Source organism: Dasypus novemcinctus, chromosome 1, assembly GCF_030445035.2.
Source record: "Dasypus novemcinctus isolate mDasNov1 chromosome 1, mDasNov1.1.hap2, whole genome shotgun sequence".
Lineage (NCBI taxonomy): Eukaryota > Metazoa > Chordata > Mammalia > Cingulata > Dasypodidae > Dasypus > Dasypus novemcinctus.
In genome coordinates, this window is record NC_080673.1 from 165,282,746 (window position 1) to 165,304,287 (window position 21,542).

Below are 21,542 nucleotides of genomic sequence, written 5' to 3' on the forward strand. Positions count from 1 at the left end.
GGCCATAATTCTTTCTGGATAACCAAATTCCTATTTGGGAATTCTTTACATCTTATTGGAATGAATTACCACAGATTAAAATTATACCGGTGGCTCACATTGTGTTTCTAGAGGAGAAGCACTGATATAGGGAATGCATACAGAATGTGATACTTTACCCTTTCATCAAAATATTATCTACCTTTCCCGTAAAAGCAAAGACAGACTGGGCCAGACACACATGCTCTCAGTATGGACATGAGGGTTACTTTGCTCCCTCTGGAAATGGGGCCAGGGATCTGCACTGGAAGTGTGGGCCAGTTCTGCACTGAGTCGGTGAAGGGTGCGGGAGAGGCCACCCTCGCGCCACAGATAATTTTATGAGGCAGAAAACCTCAAAATCTTGTTCAACAATAGTTATGCTAACTCATTATTGACCCAGATTGATTATTTTAATAAAATGCATAAGAAAGGGTTAAAGAAAAATGAAGTATGCAAAAATACCTCTTTTTGAGTCCTCCTCATTTAAAAGCAAGTGTTTATTTTGTATGAAGAAACTTGGAGAATACTGATCACAGGAACAATTTGCAGGTTGCACTGAGTAATTATTGTTCATACTATAATATTGTTATTTTACATTTATCCGATCTACTCGAGATAATTGGCATTTAATCTTATTGAGACTCCCTTGTGCATGACCTGTTGCTGCTCTCTTGCGGCTTTTAGAATTCTTCTTTGATAGTTTGGTTATAACATGGCTCCATGTGGGTCTGTTTGGATTTATCCTGTTTGGGATTTGTGAAGCATCTTGGATATGTATATTCATGTTTTTCATTAAATTTGGGAATTTTTCAGCCAATATTTCTTTGAATATTCTTTTTGCCCCTTTCTTTCTTTCTTTCTTCTCCTTCTGGGACTCCTACAATATGTGTATTGGTGTGGTGGATGATGTCCCACAATTTCCTCAGGCTCTGTTTACTTTTCTTCATTCTTCTTTCTGCTCCCAGACTGAATGATTTCAGTTGTTTTATTTTCAAATCCACTGATTGTTTCATCTGCCAGCTCCAATCTGCTGTTGAATTACTCAAGGGAATTTTTAATTTCTGTTACTTTGGACTTTGGCTCTGTTTGGTTCTTTATCATAATCTCCACCTCAGGATTGATATTCTCTTTAGGTTTATCTCTTATTGTCCTGGTTGCCTTTAGTTCTTTGTCTCTGTTTTCCTTTAGTTCTTTGAGTATAGTTAGAACCATTTTTCAGAGTCTTTGTCTGGAATGCCCTGATCCTCCTTTTTGATGGTTTCTAATGCTTTAATCTTCTCCTTTGCCTGGGCACTTGCTTCCCTTTTCTTTATATGTTTTGTAATCTTTTGTTGAAACATGGACATTTCGATTTTTTAATGTATTGTTAGAATTTAGGCTTGAGGCATCTGTTCCTTAAGATTGTATCCAGTTAGTGTTATGATAGAGCTTTCCTTGAATGCCAGGATCTAACAACAAAAAAAAGAGAAAAAAGAAAACCTCTTTCCCAGTCTTTGCAGAGTGACCTCTTTACAGTGAGTTTAGAGAATATCTCCAGGCCCAAGTATAGGGGCCTCCTTTTTCATTTTTGTGCATGTATTTTGTCTTAGGCATGCACTATTGACCCTAGGTATACCCCAGTTTAGATGGGTACAAATGTCCCCTCTTCCCTAAGAAACAGTTTCCACACCATCCTGAGCACTACACTGTGTGTCTTGGAGTCAGCAGTCCCTTGCCTCTGGCAGCTATTTGACTGTTCTTCCACAGTGCTCCCTCCATAGGAGAGCTCTGTGAGCTACCTTCTAAATGCAGGGTGAGTTCAGGCCATTACCAGACAGACTGGGCCAGACACACATGCCATGCTCTCAGTATGGGCTTGAGGATTACTTTGCTCCCTCTGGAATTGGGACCAGGGATCTGTACTGGAAGTGTGGGCCAGTTCTGCACTGAGTTGGTGAGGGGTGCGGGAGAGGCCAGCCAGAGTGCCAGGAGATCCTACTACTTTTAAGTAGCCTTTTTCTTTTTTTTTTTTTTTTTAAGATTTATTTATTTATTTCTCTCCCCTTCCCCCCACCCCGGTTGTTTGTTCTCTGTGTCTATTTGCTGCGTCTTGTTTCTTTGTCCGCTTCTGTTGTTGTCAGCGGCACGGGAATCTGTGTTTCTTTTTTGCTGCGTCATCTTGTTGTGTCAGCTCTCCGTGTGGGCAGCATCATTCCTGGGCAGGCTGCACTTTCTTTCGTACTGGGCAGCTCTCCTTATGGGGCGCACTCCTTGCACGTGGGGCTCCCCTACACGGGGGACACCCCTGCGTGGCAGGGCACTCCTTGTGTGCATCAACACTGTGCGTGGGCCAGCTCCACACGGGTCAAGGGGGCCCGGGGTTTGAACCGTGGACCTCCATGTGGTAGACGGATACCCTAACCACTGGGCCAAGTCTGCCGCCTAAGTAGCCTTTTTCTTGATTCAGAGTATGACCTGCTTTATTGCAGTACATTAACAGTTTTCTGAAGCTTTGGGAAAAATGTTTCTGCCAATTCTTGCCGGTTTTTCAAAACTTCTCTGGGTGGGCAGAGCCCTGAAGCTTCTCACACCACCATCTTGATTAGAGCCAGCTGACATTGTTTTTTTGACAGTTCTTCTTGCATTAGTTAATAAACCAGTTACAGTGATGATTTCAGGAATGGCAGAAAGAACATTTCCGTTATAATTGAAGCTCTTAGCTCAATTCTTACTTGCTTCCTATTGGATTACCTTTGGGTCTAGCCTGTTTGTGAACATTTTCCAAGAAGACAGAGATGTGAATAACTGATGTTTATTGTGTGTACTGTGTATGGGTGTGCAAAGATCTCCAAGACACTGTGCTTTTCTTCAGAAATCTTCTAACTTAATTCAGGAAATAGGTAATTTATATAAGAAAAAAAAATAACAATAGCTGTTAGCATTTATTGAATATTTAGTATGTGCCAGGCACTAAACAAAGCAAGTGAGTGACCTCTGGATCTCTCCTTCCATCCTCATAGAAACTGTCAGATAGTAGCCACGCTTTATAGTTGAATAAGGTAGTATTAAATGAATTAAGAAGAGGAAGAGATGACGCTGGGCTGAGGTCATAATTACTAAAGGAGAGGGGTTTGGGGTGCCTGGAGCACCCCTGTGGAGTGTGGAAGGACACTGCTATTTTAAATTTTGTGTGTGGAGATCAGGGATGCTAAGTGTCTTGTAGTTCCCATACAACAAAAGAATTGTCTTATTTTGCAAAGCTTCAAATGCCCTACCAATAATTCATGTAGGTGTACAGGTTTATAATGATCTGAAGCCAGGACTTCTAAGCATAATGTATTTTTTCATGTTTTTAATATGCACTTTATGTTCCCAAAGTGGAATCCCCTTTTATATCCAGGGATAATTGTATTTAATTAAAAATTTTACTTTTCTAGAAACTGTTAAGCATTTTGAAAGCGATGTTATTGACAGCACTGCAAATCATGATATCTGGACTAACAGTACAGTTCACACCATCATTCTGCATTTATAGCTAAAACATTTACAGTGATTCTAGATAGATGCAAGTGTCTCATCTATAAGCGACTGTTCCTTATGTCTGCTAGTATAGAATTTGCAAACATAAATGTATCACTCTTTTTCTGGAATTTGTGTATATAGATAGGTTATATTATCTATAAATTACACTTCAAGATTGTAAAGGGGTTGTTATAAATATTTGTTATATAGAGGAGTTGTTGGTTTGGAATATGTTGCAAACCACTGGTTTAGATTTTCAGAAAAAAAGCTACTTGAAATCACTGAAGGATTTGACTAAATGAGAGGCTCTAGTATCAAGTGGCTATTATGTTGTCAGTGGCTGAAAGAACTTAATACTGTAGGTTTTTTAATACCGGAGATGATTACAAACCAAGCCTTGATTCTGTGACATTGCAGATCTGCAGTGGATCTGGGAGGAGGTATTAATATCATTTTAAATAACTGTGAATGGGACGCTCTTTTTCTGTTCGTTTAATGTTCTTACGCCTACCAAAAATACATAGCTGCTGCTTCTGAACCTAAATACAACAGGGTATTTTATTTATTTAAGTGGGTGTTTTATTTATTTGCTTATTTCATTCTTTAATGGTGCTTTTGCAACTTCTGCTTGAGGTGCTCCTCTGAGATCCTACTGGACGTTTACTGAGCCCTAATGGCATTGCCACAAGGCATCTCAGCGTTATGGATTTCCATTAGTGGGACGCATGAAAATGCTGCTGAAAGGGAAACTGTTGTTGCTAGACTTTCACTTAGGTAATTTATGCCTAGCTTTAAAATCACAACTGTATTTTTAAGGCAGAGTTTGTAGTGGCTTACCATTAGTCCCGGTATGAACTCAGTATCTCTAGCATTATAGCTGAAGAAATAGTTCAGTCTGTCTTTGCTTTTATGGGAAAGGTAGATAATATTTTGATTAGAGGGTAAAGTATCACATTCTGTATGCATTCCCTGTATCAGTGCTTTTCCTCTAGAAATACAGTGTGAGCCCCCTATATAATTTTACATTTTTGAGTATTTTCTGAATACATTAAAAAATGAAACAGGTGGAATTAATTTTAATGTATATTTTTAACACAATATATCCAAAATATTACCATTAAACATTTAATCAATAAAAAAATGAGTAATGAGATATTTTACAGGATTTCCTTTTCATACTAAGCCTCCAAAATCTTTGTCATTTAAACTTACAACACATCTCCTGTTAGATGCAAAATTTTCATTGGAAATACTTGATTTGTATTTAGGTTTCATAAAATACAGAGTTGAGTCACTCTACCCAGGTTGTTTTGGACTTTTTAAATGTTTTTCAGTAAGAGCTGAGTATAAGTTTATAATTCTAGATTTAAATTCATTATAGTTAAATAAAATTAAAAATCAATTCTTCAGTTATATTAGTCACCTTTTAGTGTTCAACAGCCACATGTGGTTACTAGTGGCTATTGTATTAGACAGCCCAGCCCTAAATTATTCTTAAAACCATATATTTATATAGCACTTTCCAAGTTCCTAAGTACTTCCATATTTTCTCAGATTATTGTTTATGTAGAATTAGTCCATGCCACTAAGACCCTCTCAAAAACAGTTTTACTGGGTTAGCCATTCATCCATGATCTTCGTGCTTAGTGGAGAAATAGCTCTGTATATGTGTGCTTTTTCATCAGCACTGGGCAGTGCCTTGTACATGGTAGGGGTTTAACAAATATTACCTAGCTAAATCCTGCCTTTTCCTCAAATTACAGTTTAAATTTTACTTTCTCAGGGAAATGTTTCCTGACTCCCTATTTTGATACAACATTTTCACATGGAGTTCTTTTCCTCCAAAACATATATACTTAAATGATTTGAGAAATTTTGTGATTAATGTACACTGGCCCAACTGGGCTACATGCTCCATGAGATTGGGGATGTATTTTTATTCAGTGACACATCCCCTGCTCCTAGCATAATGCATGACATATGGCGGGTATGGGATAAATAGTAGTCAGATAATAGCGCAGGGCCGTTACGAGATGATGAGCAGAATCTTAACTTTACAGAAATTGGAGGTGGGGGGCATTTTATCTTGAAAATTATATACACTGAAAAGTATGCAAAATCTTAATATTTGTTCAAGCCTTTTCAAAATACCCATATAAGCATACCTTCTTTTACCTTTCTGTTTTATTGGTCTTTATTTTCTTGAAAAGTCTGTCACCATGTGTCTGTCTCTGCATATAACTTAAGGCGCACTGAGAACAAAAACCACCAAGAAAAGAAATATTGTTTGAATTACGAAATACTTGAAAGGAGCTGAGGAAGGTTTAGGGCAAAGGCTAACATGCAAAGAAGAATTCTCTCTTGCTGTTTCATAACAATTTAAAATAAACCCACCCTTTAAATTATACCAGAGTAATGAGCCTTATCTGCAATATGTGAAAATATAATTAAAATATATTGTGGGCCAGTGGACCAGGTTGTCAGGCCATTATCTGAATCATAAAGTTGGAAATAATGCCCATTAAAGGTTACCAATTTGAATAGGTTAGATTTGAATTTTGAGTCTTTGCAAATACAAAGTTTCTCAGTTTGATAATACTTTAGCTAGAAAATCTCTAGCATTTGTCTTTTTCTTTTAACTTTTTATACAAGTGTAATATAATATACATACAGAAATGTGGACATGGGAGAACAGGTTGGTGAATTTTCACGTCTAAATCAAGAAACATTATTTTACCATTACCGATAACCCAGAAGCTCACCTCTTGTTCTCCCCACCAAGGGTAAACCACTATCAAGACTAGATAAGTTTTTCCTGTTTTTGTACTTTGTATAAACAGAATCAGGATCATGCAGTATCTACATTTAACTGTAATATAATAGATTATCATACAAAATAACATTCCTGATAAAAACAAGGTCTGCTTCTAGTTTTCCTTATAATGTATCTAATTTAGTAAACTGATAGTTCGCTGCTGTTTGTAATTCCTTATTATTCCTTCAAAAAATTTTATATGTAAATGCATATGTGTGGGGTATATATATGTGTGTGTGTGTTTGTATATATAATACACATGTATATATATATATGAGATGCTTTTAAAAAGTTTACTCAAACTAGATCATACTATGCATATTATTCTGTAATTTGCTTTTTTAAAATCTCAGTGATATGTCTGAGAGCCTCTTTCATAACAGCTCATGTGGATCTGCTTCATTTTTCCTATCTCAACACTGTACTACACTGTATGAATGTATTATGATCTATTATCTGTAAAATAAATTCTTAGAAGTATAATTGTTGAGCCAGTGGGGTCCACCATGCATTTTAGATTTGCCCAGATATTGTAAATAGCCCTCCAGAGAGGTTTGCCAGTTCTTTCCCCCATAGCAAGGTTTGAAACTTCCCATTTGTATCACCTTAGACTATGTGCTATCATGCCTGTTAATCTTTGCAGTTTAATATGGCGAAAACAGTAAGCCATTGCTTTTTAAATTTGCATTTTCTTTCGTTTTGAGTAAAGCTAGTTTTTCTTCATATGTTTAAGGAACAGTTGTGTTTCTCTTGGGACATGTTCCTGTCCTTTGTTTATTTTCCTACAGGCTGGATCATTTTTTAAAAATGAATTTTAGAAATTCTTTTCTACATAAAGGAAATTAGCCCTTTAATATTACCAGTAGTGTTAATTTTTTTTTCATTTTTTTACTATGCTTATAGTAATTTTTTTCTAAACAGATGGTTTTAATTGTTATGTGGTAATATATCAGTTTTGTCCTTTAAGGTAGTTTTTCAATTGTGTATGTGCGTTTTTTGTTTTTTTAATTTTTATTGAAGTATATCATTCATACATGAGCACACATAAACAATAAGTATATAGTAAAGATTGCAAACTTACTAAATAAACATACATAACATCACACAGGGGTCTCATACATCACCCCTCCACCAACTCTTTGCATTGATGTGAGACAGTTGTTACAAACTATGCAAGAGCATCCTCAAAATACTACTACAAACTATATTCTTTATCTTACGTTTGGTTTATTTTTCTCCCAACCCATACTATTTTTTTAAAATATATTTTTGTTACAGATATTATGAATTTGCAAAACAGTCATACAGATGTGTAGATTTCCCATACAACTCCATACCCTAGTGGAACATTTGTTACAGATGATGAGATAATAACATCAGACTCTTACCACCGATCATGGTCCGTAGCATATATTTGGCACCCATACACCTCAATTATCAACACAGTGCAGCTTGGCATTGATGAAAGAATATAGTATTGCTGTTAATCACAGTCCATAGGTCACACCAGTTGTAGTTTTCCCATGTTTCTCCATATTCCCAACACCCTGCAATAATGATGTACATCTGCTCTAGCTCACGAAGGACTCTCTTGCATTTGTACCCTTAACCACATTTCTCAACCACCTCTCGGTCCACTGTGTTATTCAGTCCCTAGATTATTCTTTAGCTTTCTTTCTATTGACATTTACTTCTGCAGACTATCTTTTTCAGTCACAATCCCAATTATAAACGAGTTGCTACTCACTATAATGTGTTACTTACTATCAACTCTATCCATCTCCACACTTTTATAGTCAAGTTAATTAAAACTTCTACATACATTAAACATACATAGTTCTTCTCATCCCTCCTCTTATTTCCTTATAACCCTATACTCTAGATTTTAATTCCATGTGTTTATTATTTGTATTTAATTCCTATTAATGAGTCCATGCAATATTTGTCCTTTCATGTCTGGCTTACTTCGCTTAGTATAATGTCTTCAAGACTCATCCATGTTATCACATATGTTCCAATTTCATTTTTTCTTATTGCAGCATAGTGTGCCATCGTACATATATACCATATTTTGTTTATCCATTCATTGTTGGATAGACACTTGGGTTTGTTTCCATCTTTTGGCAATTGTGAACGAGGCCGCTGTGAACATTGCTGTGCAGATGTCTGTTCATGTCATAGTTTTTAGTTCTTCTGGATATATTCTTAGTAGAGGAATTGCTGGATCATATGGCAGTTCTATATTTACCTTCCTGAGGAACTGCCAAACTGTCTTCCACAGAGGCTGCACCATTTTACACTCCTACCAACAGCGAAGGAGTGTTCCTGGTTCTCCACATCCTCTCCAGCACTTATTGTTGTCTGTTTTTTAAATAATGGCCATTCTATGTGGTGTTAGATGATATCTCATTTTTGTTTTAATTTGCGTTTCCCTAATAGCTAGTGATATGGAACATTTTTTCATGTGCTTTTTGGCCATTTTTATTTCCTCTTTGGAGAAATGTCTATTTAAATCTTTTGCCCATTTTTAAGGGGAATTGCTCGCTCTTTTATTGTTAAGTTGTATGATCTCTTTATTTAGAATGGAAATCAAACCCTTATCAGATAAGTGGTTTCCAAATATTTTCTCCCATCGACTAGACTGCCTTTTCACCTTGTTGAGGAAGTCCTTTGAATCACAGAAAAGTTTGTTTGAGGAGGTCCCATTTACCCATGTTTTCTTTTGTTGTTCGTGCTTTTGGTGTAAGGTTTAAGAATCCATCACCTACCACCAGGGCTTGAAGGTACTTCCCTACATTTTCTTCTAGGAGCTTTATTGTATTTCCTCTTATATTTAGATCTTTGATCCATTTGAGTTAATTTTTGTATAAGGTATGAGGTAGGGGTCTTTCTTTCTTTCAGCTATGGATATCCAGTTCTCCCAATAGCATTTGTTGAATAAACTGTTCTTCCCCAACTAAGAGGGCTTGACAGACTTGTCAAAAATCACTTGGCTGTAGATGTGAGGGTCTGTTCCTGAACCATCAGTTCGGTTCCATTGGTCTATGTGTCTATCTTTATTGCCAATACCATGCTGTTTTTACCACCATAACTAGGTAATATGATTTAAAGTCTGGAAGTGAGAGTCCTCCAACTTCACTTTTCCTTTTTAGATGTTTCTGGCTATTTGGGGCCTCTTACCCTTCCAGATGAATTTGATAATTGCGTTTTCCATTTGCTTTAAAAAGGCTGGTGGAATTTTTATTGGGATTGCATTGAATCTGTATATCAATTTGGGTAGAATTGACATCTTAATGATATTTAGTCTTCCAATCCATTAGCATGGAATGTTCTTCCAATTATTTAGGTCTTTTTTGATTTCTTTTAGCAATGCATTATAGTTTTCTGAATACAAGTGCTTTGCATCCTTGGTTAAGTTTATTCCTAAATATTTGATTCTTTTAGTTGCTAATGTAAATGGAATTTTTTCCCTGACTTCCTCCTCAGATTGTGTATTATTAGTGTATAGAAACACCACCAATTTTTGCATATTGATCTTGTATCCTGACACCCTACTGAAATAATTTATTAGCTCTAGCAGTTTTGTTGTAGATTTTTTGGGATTTTCTAGATATACAGTCATACCATCTGCAAATAGTGAAAGTTTTCTTTCTTTCCAATTTGGATGCCTTTTATTTCTTTTTCTTGCCTGATTGCTCTAGCTAGAACCTCTAGCACTGTACTGAACAACAGTGGTGACAGTAGGCATTCTTGTCTTTTCCCTGATCTCAGTTGGAAAGCTTTTAGTTTTTCACCATTGAGTACAATGTTAGCTGTGGGTTTTTCATATATGGCCTTTATCATGTTGAGAAAATTTCCTTCAATTCCTACTTTTTTGTAGTATTTTTATCAAAAAAGGATTCTGTATTTTGTCAAATGACTTTTGTGCATCAATCGATAAGATCATGTGATTTTTCTTCTTTGATTTATTAATGTGGTGTATTATGCTGATGGATTTTCTGGTGTTGAACCAGCCTTTCATGCCTGGTATAAACACACTTGATCATGGATAATTCTTTTAATGTGTTGTTGGATTCGATTAGCAAGTATTTTGTTGAGGATTTTTGCATCTGTATTCATTAGAGAAATGGGTCTGTAATTTTCTTTTTTTTGTAATATCTTTATCTGGCTTTGGTATTAGGGTGATATTGGCTTCATAGTATGTGTTTGGTAGTGTTCCTTCTTGTTGAATTTTTTGGAAGAGCTCTAGTAAACTGATATTAAATCTTCTTTGAATGCTTGGTAGAACTCACCTGTGAAACTCTCTGGTCCTGGGCTTTTCATTTTGGGGAGCTGTTTCATGACTGTTTCAATTTCTTTACTTGTGATTGGCTTGTTGAGGTCTTCTGTTTCTTCTAGTGTCAGTGTAAGTTGTTTGTACATACCTAGGAATTTTTCCGTTTCATCTGCATTGTCTAGTTATTTAGCATAAAGTTGTTCGTATTATCCTCTTATGATCTTCCTTATTTCTGTGGGGTCAGTAGTAAGGTTCCTCTTTTCACTTTTTATTTCATTTATTTGCATCTTCTCTTTTTTTTCTTAGTCAGTCTAGCTAAGGTTTGTCGATTTTGTTAATCTTCTCGAAGAACCAATTTTTCATTTTGTTAATTTTCTCTATTGTTTTTTTGTTCTCAATTTCATTTATTTCTGCTCTGATCTTTATTTCATTCCTTCTACTTGCTTTAAGATTAGCTTACTGTTCTTTTTCTAGTTCCTCCAGCTGTGTAGTTAGGTCATTGATTTTAGCTCTTTCTGTTTTTTTTAATTTAAGCATTGAGGGCTATAAATTTTCCTCTCAAGACTGCCTTTGCAGTATCCCATAGGTTCTGATATATTGTACTCTCATTAACATTCATCTTGAGATATTTATTGATTTCTCTTGAAATTTCTTCTTTGACCCACTGATTATTTAAGAATGGGTTGTTTAATCTCCATAGATACGTGAAATTTTCATTTATTTGCCGCTTGTTGATTTCCAACTTTATTCCATTATGATCAGAGAAAGTGCTTTATGTAATTTTGATTTTGTGGAATTTATTGAGATCTCCTTTGTGTCTGAACATATGGTCTATGCTGGAGAAAGATACATAAGCACTTGAAAAGAATGTATATCCTGCTCTTTTGGGGTGCAGTGTTCTTTATATGTCTACTAGGTTTAGTCCTTTTATCATATTATTCAAGGCCTCCGTTTCTTTTTTATTTTTATTTTTTTAAGAACACTGTAATAGCTATACATTTTTTTTTTCTTTTTCTCTCCCCTTCTCCCCCCTGCCCTAGTTGTCTGCTGTCCATGTCCACCTGCTGTGTGTTCCTCCCTGTCCGCCTCTGTTGTTGTCAGCAGCACGGGTATCCGTGTTTCTTTCTGTTGTGCCATCTTGCTGTGTCAGCTCTCCGCGTGTGCAGTGCCACTTCTGGGCAGGCTGAACTTTCCCTCGCACTGGGTGGCTCTCCCTACAGGACACACTCCTCACGCATGGTGCTCCCCCACACTGGGGATACCCCTGTGTGTGGCATGGCACTCCTGTGCACATCAGCACTGCACGTGGGCCAGCTCCAAACAGGTCAAGGTGGCCCAGGGTTTGAACCATGGACCTCCCATGTGGTAGGCGGACGCCCCATCCACTTCCTGCTGGGAGTGGAAATGGACCCTCTGGAGTGCCCAACAGTCTAATCTCTGTGCCCCGAGAGGCTTAGACCTCTAATGGCTGCCCTTTAGGGGGTGGGAACAGAACCACAAATGCTCAACAGTTCAGTCTTGTAGGCTGAAAGTACCTACCATTGCCTGGAGAGGCTGAGGAAACACCAGTTCCCACTTATCCTATTGGGTGGTATGGGTGGTTCTATGGGTGCGCAACAGTTCAGTCCCTTTAGACTGAGAATACCTGTCATTGCCTGGACAGGGTGAGGAAAACATCAGCCCCCTTCTATCCTTTTAAGGCATGGGGTTGGATCCACAGGCACCTGACAGTTCAGTCTCTATTGGCTGAAAGTACCTACTGTTGTCCAGAGAGGCTGTGGAGGCACCAAACCCCTCCTATCTATTGGGGTTGGGGGTGGATTCATAGGCATCCAGTAGTCCAGTCCATGCAGGCTGAAGGTCTGCAGTTGCCCAAAAGGCTGTGGAAAGACCAGACCCCTTCTTTCCTATTGGAGAGTGAGGGTGCATCCATAAGTACCCACCAGACCAGGCTGTGTGGGCCAAAAGCACCTGCAGTTACCCAAAGAGGCTGGACAAACACAGTTCGTCTATTCTCCTATTGGGGATGGAGGTGGAGCCACAGGTGCCCAACAGTCAGGCTTATACAGCCCAAAATTGTTGCCCTGAGAGGTTGAGGCCACCCAGCCCCTTCCTATCCTGTGGCAGGACAGAGGTGGAGATGGGCTCAAAGGCGTTCAACAAATCTGTTTGGCCTGAAAACTCCTGCCATTGCCTAGAGAGTCTGAGGATACCCAGCTCCTTTTCTATTCTCTTGGGGTGCAGGGATGCAGCCCCAGGTGTCTGACTGTTCAGCGTCTGCTCGCAGAGAGCACTTCAGTTGCCTGGAGAGCCTGGTGCAGGTCCCACCAGCTACCTCTCTGCTGGAGGTGGGGCTGGAGCCTAGGCTAGGGCTGCAGTCTGATCTCGGTGGAAAGAAGCCAGTCCCTAACTTCACTGAATTTCAGTCAGCCAGGCTCCCCCTCATGCCAGGGGCAGAGTCAAAGTGGCAGCTACTGGACTTTCCCTCTTGGACACGCTCAGACCCCACCTGTCTCTAAGCCAGCTGAGTCCAGTAATCAGTAGCTGAGGTCAGTGGACATATGTCTCTTCCTCCACCGTTTAATGGAAATGGAGCTTCCAACTCCAGCCACAGAATAGCTCCTGAGGCGGCTTGCGCCCCTAGGGTAGGATGGGCACCAGCCTCTGTGGCGTCATTTGCAGCTTCTTAGAGAGGCGGTGCAGGTCCCCCCAACTTCCTCCCTGCCTGCAGTGGGACTGGGGTTTAGGCTACACCTGCAATCCAACCTGGGTGGAAAGAAGCCTGTCCTTGCAAGCACTGTGGTTTTCAGTAAGTGCTGCTTCCGCTTGTGCCCAGGGTGCAGTCAGAATGGCGGCCACCAGCTTCCCTCTGACCTGGACAGGCTCAAAGTTTAGTTGTTCCTAGGATTCTACTTCAGTCACCACCTGCGCTAATCAGTAGCTGAAGTCGGTGCCATGCCTTGTTTTCCTCCCGTTTTTATTGGGGGAAATGGAACTTCCAACTCCAACCATGGAACAGCTCCCAAGGCGACTTGCACTCCACGGGCACCAACCTCTGTGGCGTGGAGTGCTTTAATCACGATTCCTCTGTGCAGATGGGTAGTCTCCTCCTTCCACACTGTCAGGGATGTTGCAGGATATGCCTCTGGTCTCCTGGGTCCTCCAAAAGGTGTTTTAAGAAGCTCTGGGTGATCATCAACTGCCCTGTTTCAGGAGCTGACTCTAGGAGCTCCTTACTCTGATGCCATCTTGGCTCCACCCCCTATGTGTGTGTTTTTAATGAGAAAAAGTGTTGAAAACTTGAAATATATAGTAGGTAGGTAGGTTTTTGGATAGATATGGACAGAGAAAGAGATATCTCAAGATCTTAGAATTGGCATGGAAAAACTTCTCAGTAAGTCTTTGTGGGAAATGTGCTTAAGTAAGGATTCAAATTTCAGTTAAAACCTGTAATGACCAATTATAAATAAACAAAAATTTGCTTATTAACTAAGAACATTTATTATTTTAACCATCTCTTGGAAGGATTTTCAATGTATGTTTTGTTTTTTTTTCTTTTATGTTTTGTTATTTGGGGTTTTAATTTTTCAAATGGTCCCTCTTTTCAGATTTCAGAGTATAACCTATTTCCTGAACCATCGTGACACCCAGTGATCCATGTCAGAAGTACTTCCAGGTCAGATACACTTTCACATGTTTCAATGCACAGAAGTAGTTGAATGTTGAAACTTCTTCAGAAGATTTATTTGATATTTGTAAACTTGTGATTTGCTAAAATGACTTGTACTTTTAATTATACTTCACTAATAGAAAAAGGAATCTTTTAGGTAAGAATCAGTTGGACTTACCTATATTCGTGTAGTAATTGTATGGCTCTATTTGTATCCTAATGTAAAAATAATTATCTATAACAGGACATTAAAAATATGTCAAATTTACCACCTAGTATCGTGCATCACAGCATGTGAACTGTTAAAATATGAACAAAGGAGTAGGTGTTCATGCTGTCTCAATAAATAGCAGCTTAGCCATTGTGGTCTTTGTCTATAGTAGAGCTACCCCTTCAGTATTCTCTCTGGATCTAAGGCTCGTTCATTTCAGACTTTTTTATTTTAATGCATGTTCCTTTCTCTCTGTGATGATAGATGCTCGTCTGTACACAACATGGCATGAGATTTATTCTTAGCCTTACAGGGATATAATAATAAGGAAAAAGCAGTTGTAGTAACATTAAAAATACCGATAGCAGATAGAACCGGGTAGATTCCATATTTGTTAGTACACATACCACTTTGTAAGTTCCAAATTTAAAGAAGTAAATTTGAAACATGGACAAATATTAATGTCTTTAAATTCTAAAATTAAATTATTATTAAATATATTCAAGCACTGTTCTCTTTTATAATACTTTGCATGTTACATTTCAACGGAGACTCAAATAATACATGATAAAATAAACAGTAAGCTCAGCAGAGGTATGTGAATGGCAAGAAATAGCATTTTTTATAGAAAACAGCCAAGAATAATACAACAAGCCTAAGTTCACATGGGAAAATTACAAATCTAGAGCTGATTCTTAGAGATCATCTAATTACACTCTGATAATTTGGGAGGACAGTGGAATTTCTGTGTAAATATAGATTTGCACGGGTAATTAATTTTGGGAAATCAAGGCAAATATATATGTCCTTTTAAAAAATACATTTTAAGGGAAGTGGCTATAACTCAATCAGTTGGGCTTCCATCTACCATATGGGAGGCCCTGGGTTTGTGTCCCAGGGCCTCCTTGTGAAGGCAAGCTGGGCTGCATGCCATGGAAAGCTGACGGCCCATGTGCCTTGAAGAGCTGACGCAGCAAGATGACACAACAAAGAGAGACGAGACGACACAGAAAAACACACAGCAAATGGATGCAGAGAACAGATGACAGAACAATCCGCAGGGGCAGGGGGAATAAATAAATAAATCTTTTTTTAAAAAGGATTTTAAATGTTGAATTTAAATTTCTTTTAGGAATCTTTAGCATTAATATCTTATGTTACATTACAAAATAGGTTCAGTGTGCAGATATTTAAAGAACAAAATTGGCAAATATATAAAATGGTGTGTTTTCTTCTGAATGGAGGTGAATGAGTAAAATTACTATTAGAAATTTCTTATCACTGTATTTCGTTATAACTAATGTATTCATTCTTCCTTTTGGTCCTAAAATTGCTTTATTCCTTGTTTCTTATGTAAGAGGTAATGAAACTGTTATATAGCGTGGTTTTTAAATAACACTACTACTACCATATGCTGGTACAGCATGTAACATACTTTTCAAATAAAAGTGTTCTTATTTTAGTGGAATATCATGTTCCTCTAATTTTTCATTAGACAATTCAAGTGGTACCAGTAACTGAACGAGGTTTACCTTCAGTCCTGTTTTCTAACTCTTAGTAGTTGTGACTGTGGGACCTTTTTACAAACAAATATTTCAGAATTTATACCCTTTTCTGCCAGGAGGATTCCTGTTTGTCCTCAAGATTCAGTTTAGAAGTCCCTTCCAATTAGGTTTTTACCCATAAAGTAGTTTCGTACTTACCTGATTACAGGGTTTCTGCCATTGTTTAATTGTTTTTATCTTTGGAACTGATTTGAGGCCCAATTACATAAAAAAGAAAACCTGTCTCTACCCTATAGCTTACCTACTTTTTTGAGCTAACACAGTATTTCTATGTTTAATCATTGACCCTATTCATCAGATTTGGCCATAAAGGTCTAGGGCTGTATTTGAAAATTAATCCACCTTCAGAAGATATTGATGCTCTTCTAAAAAATGAAAACAGCTTAGAAATTGAGCAGAGAAAATATCTTTGGAATAATTATGTAATTCCCCAAAGTGACTATGCAAAGTTCATAATTCTTATTTGGATGCGCAAATTCTGATAATGCATTTCTTGAATAAACAATCATCACATCTGCCAGCTTTCTCCTGTCTCAAATTCTTTTCTTTTCCTTGTGCACTGTGGACTCCTATTTACCCTTTAAGACCCACCCAGCTCACCTATTTCTTTTGTGAGAAGCTTTCCCTGAATCTCTGTCCTCATTCCCATTACTGTGTGCTCATAAGATCTTTTGCCTACTACTGCAGCCATTGTGGACTGGTTCAGTAAGTTCCCCGTTATCACTGTCCAATCTAAGTGTCTCAAAGAAAAGTATTTGCTATGTCCTTCTTGAATCTCCTCAGTTCTACTTAGAACAGTGTTTTGGAAAAGAGTGAGCCCTCAAGAAATTTAAGTTGAATGTGGTCTTGGAAACCATCAAGCAGATAAGACCTAGCTGCCCAAATGATCCTTTCATCTAGAGCCTGGTTGGCTTGTGAATCAGCTGTGTGAAGTTGTTCTCCCAGCTTTGAAAACTTTCATGTTTTTAATTCTGTGATCTCTCCAGCCCTGTGACCTGAACTGCCTCCTAATAACCTTTGTCTTTTTTATTCACAGAACAGTTCTTATCAATTTTGTCACATTGAGAATTTGCTTTCATGAATAATTTCAGGAAACTAGCTTTATTTGCCTCTCAGTCCAAAAGGGAAAAGAAAATTCCAAGTTTATTTCATTTCCTTAATACTTTAAAGTCTAGTTCAAAAGGCAGCATTCCTCAGGGTAGAAGTTTTCCTGTTAATACCTCAATGGAATAAGATTGTGTAGCAATAAAATAAATATAAAGAAACTGTGAAATCTCATTCAAGAATGGGACAAACATTGGACTTCCCTGGACCCATTTGTCAATTTCCAATTTTATAAGCATGTCGTGAGAGCAGAGAGAGAGAAACAGGTTATTTGAGAGAGAGGAGTTTCCTGTCATTACTGACCGACTTTTTCTTTGTGAGGAGGCTGGAGTTAAGAAAGAGAAAGGGAGGAGAATGAGGCACTGGGTTTAACTACAGGATCCAGGTTGGATTTGTACTAGGATGTAATCTGAGTTGTGGGGAGAGTCTGCCTGGTATTAGCTCAGTGAATGGGGCCTTTGTGACCTTTGGTTTTGAGAAAAGCTGTTTAGTCTCAAAATTAAAGTGACCTTAGCTTGCTTAATTTTTCTTAGGTGTCATAAAAAGTACTGTGTATATTAGCTAAGACTCTCTTACTTGCAAGGAAAAAACCACCCAGCTCAAAGTAGCTTAAGCCAAAAAAGAAAAACAAAACAATACACAAAACTATATTGGCTTGGGTACCTGAAAAGTCCAGAGGTATCAGATTTTGGTGACTCAGACAATGTCATTAGGGTTTGCTCACCTCTCTGTCCATCTCTTTGCTTTGCTTTCTTCTTTGCCAGGTTTATGCTTAGGCAGTTTGTCTCTTCATGGTAACCCCTTTTAGATCTAGGTTTGTATCGTCTAGTTCAAGAAAAAGAGAAGAGAGAGCATCTCTCTTATGGTCATTACAGGAGAAGCTTCAGGATTGGCTCTGTGTGGTCACATTCTTTTTCCTTGAATCAATCACCGTAGTCTTGGAGTGGAGTCATCTTTGTCTAAAACAAATGGACTGAAACCCTGGAATATGAGCTCCATGAATATAGCTGTTTTTATTTTGTCAGTTTTGATCATCACTGCATTATTAACACAGTATCTGGCGCATAGTAGTGTTCAAAAAAAATATGATGAAGGCACAAATGAATGAGGATGGGTGAATAATTCCCCAAGGAAAATTGAGGGGTTATTACCAGAGAAAGTAGAAGTACATACCAGGAATAATGGGTATCTGTCCATTATGTGTGCAGAGTGACAACAATAGTAATGATAGCCCTTGTCATACTCTTAAATCTGAATTTATACATAGTTTTGGAATGGGACTATCTTCTTGAATTGATGTTGGATCTTCATTTGTCACATTAAAAACAGTAAGATTGTGCCAGCTGGGCCTTGAGCCTCAGCGGAATTGCAACACCTACTCCCCAGAACAACTATCAAGGAGATGAGGATGGACAACCATCATACCAAGGAACTGAGAGAGTCCACAACTGCAAGCAAGAGAGTCCCATCCATCAGCCAAATGGGATTAACAAAGTAATATTTCAATAAGCAGATAGAAATCATAAAAAGGAACCAAGCAGAGCTGAAGATTTCAATAACTGCAGTTTTAAACTAAAGAGGTTCCATGGTAGTTTGGAGCTGGTAGAAAAAAAACCCCAAAACAGTGGATTCGAGGGTAAGACCATTGAAATTATTCAGTTTGAAGAACAACAACAAAAAAGAATGAAGAAAAGTGAACAGATCCTGAGAGACCTGTGTGCCATCAGCAAGCATACCAATACACATGTTAAGGGAATCCCAGAAGGACAAGAAAGAGCATAAGGAACAGAAAGAAAATTTGAAGAAATAATGGCTGAAAAACATTTAATGAATTTAATGAAGGACATGAATATCAACATCCAAAAAGCTTAACAAACTCCAAACAGGATAAACTCAATTAGATCCAAAGCGAGATACGTTATGCTTAAACTGTCTAATGCAAAGACACACAGAATGCAGAAAGCTGCAAGAGAAAAACAATGTCATGTAGAAAGGAGCCTCAATAAGATTAAGTGGTGATTTTTCATCAGATACCAGGGAGGCAAGAAGGCAATGGGATGGCATATTTAATTGCTAAAAGAAGAAAAATTGTGAACCAAGAATCCTATATTCAACAAAAATGCCTTTCAAAAATGAGGAAGAGATTAAGAAATTCCCAATATATATAAGCTGTAGGCATTTGTCACCAGTAGACCAGCCCTACAAGTATTGCTAAAGGGAGTCCCTGCAAGGAAAGAGGACAGTAGACAGTAGATTGAAGCTGCATGAAGAAATAAAGATCTCTGGTAAGGTAACCACATGGGCAAATAAAAATTATCCCACTTGTTAATTCTTACAGTATTAACAATGCAAATGGGTAGAAAGGAATGATAAACCATGAAATTGGCACATAATATATAAAGATGTTATTTGTGACAAAAACAGATCAAAGGTGGGGGAGTAGAGTATAAGACATAGTTTGTTAATGCTACTGAATTTAAGTTCAGATGAAATAAAACCAGATTGTTGTATATGTAGATGTTAAATTTAAGCCCTATGGTAACCAAAAATAAAATACTGAAAAAATATGCACAGAGGTCTATGAGAAAGAATTCCAAATGGATCACTATAAAAGATCAGCTAAAACAAAAGGTAAGGAAGCCATAGTAGCAGAAATGTGGGCCAAAAGCAATATCAAAGTGGCAGAAATAAGCTCTGTATTATTATTATCAGTAGTTATTTTAAATAAAAATGTATTAAACTCTCCGATCTAAAGGTTGAGACTGGCAGAATGGATAAAAATGCATGATTCAACTATATTCTGTTTACAAGAGACTTACTTTAAATCCATGTGCATGTATGATGAAAGTGGAAGGATTAAAAAAATATTGCATGCAAATTGTAACCAAATATAGTGGGAATAGCTATACAAATATTAGTCAAAATAGGTTTTAAGTTAAAAACTGTGAAATGGGCAAAGAACAGCACCATTATTTGATAATAGGTCAATTTATCAAGAAGATATAATAATTATAAACATGTATGTACCTAACTACAGAGCCCCAAAATATATGAGGCAAATACTGCCATGCTTGAAGGGAGTAATATATGGCTTTACTTTAATAGTTAAGAGATTTAAGTATACCACTTCCCATGATAAGATGAAACATCTAGAGAGAAGATAAATAAGGAATTGAAAGACTTGAACAATACTGTAAACCAACTAAAACAACAGACGTATATAGAGCACTGCATGTGATGCCATGAAGAACATTCTTGATTTATGGGAAAAGGTCAAAATATCAACATTAACAGGAGTTTGGAAGATGTTGATGCCAACCATCATGGATGACTTTGAGGGCTTCAGACTTTAGTGGAGGAAGTAATTGCAGATGTGGCAGAATTATCAAGAGAACTAGAATTAGAAGTGGAGCCTGAAGGTGTGACTGAATCACTGCAATTGCATGATAAAACTTCTTATGGATGAGCAAAGAAAGTGGTTTCTTGAGATGGAATCTATTCCTGATGAAGATGCTGTGAACATTGTTGAAATGACATAAAAGGATTTAGAATATTACATAAACTTAGTTGATAAAGCACCGGCAGGATTTGAGAGGATTCACTCTAATTTTTAAAGAAGTTCTATCCTGTAGGTAAAATGCTGTCAAGCAGTATCACATGCTACAGAGAAATCTTTCATGAAAGGAAGATTCAATTGATGGGGCAAACTTCATTGTTGTCTTATTTTAAGGATTGCCACAGCCACCCCAACCATAAGCAACTACTTCCCTGATGAGACCACAGTCATCAAAATCAAGGCAAGACCCTCCAGCAGCAAGAAAATGACTATTTGCTGAAGGCACAGATGATGATTGGCATTTTTTAGGAGTGAAGTATTTTTAATTATATTGTTTTTTTCAAAGACATAAGTTATTATTGCACACTTAATAGACCACACAAGTATAAACATAACTTTTATATACTCTGGGCAACCCCCCAAAATTGTATTTGCTTCATCATGGTGGTCCAGAACGGAACCCATAATATCTCCAAGGTGTATGCCTGTCTTATCTAAAATGATTCACAGAGTTGGTGCAATCCCAATCAAAATTCCAACAGCCTTCTTCACAGAAGTGGAAAAACTAATCATCAAATTCATAAGGAACCATATTCAAGGTTCCTTGAATAACAAAAATCACTTTGGAAAAGGATAACAAAGTTGGGGAAATCACTTCCCAATTTAAAAACTTAGTACAAAGCTCAGTAGTCAAAATAGTATAGTCCTAATATAAGGCTAGACATATATAGCAATGGAATCAAATTGAGAGTTCAGAAATAAAGTCACAAATTTCTGGTCTATTACTTGGCAAGGGTGCCAAGTCTGCTCAGTGGGAAAGAAT

The 21,542-nt window shown here is 37.6% G+C and overlaps 1 protein-coding gene across 21 annotated transcripts in view; it reads left to right on the plus strand.

The window, feature by feature from the left end:
* Positions 1 to 21,542, plus strand: part of APBB2 (amyloid beta precursor protein binding family B member 2) — a 394,104-nt gene that overhangs the window by 181,020 nt on the left and 191,542 nt on the right. For 16 of the 21 annotated variants that reach the window (XM_004448704.4, XM_012529782.3, XM_004448702.4 and 13 more), the window contains one exon: positions 14,222 to 14,289. The exons of the other annotated variants lie outside the window; for them this stretch is intronic. In XM_004448704.4, the coding sequence (XP_004448761.2) occupies positions 14,271 to 14,289 (19 nt within the window). In that variant the 5' untranslated portion in view covers positions 14,222 to 14,270. The remainder of the gene's footprint in view (positions 1 to 14,221; positions 14,290 to 21,542) is intronic. 21 annotated transcript variants of the gene reach the window in all.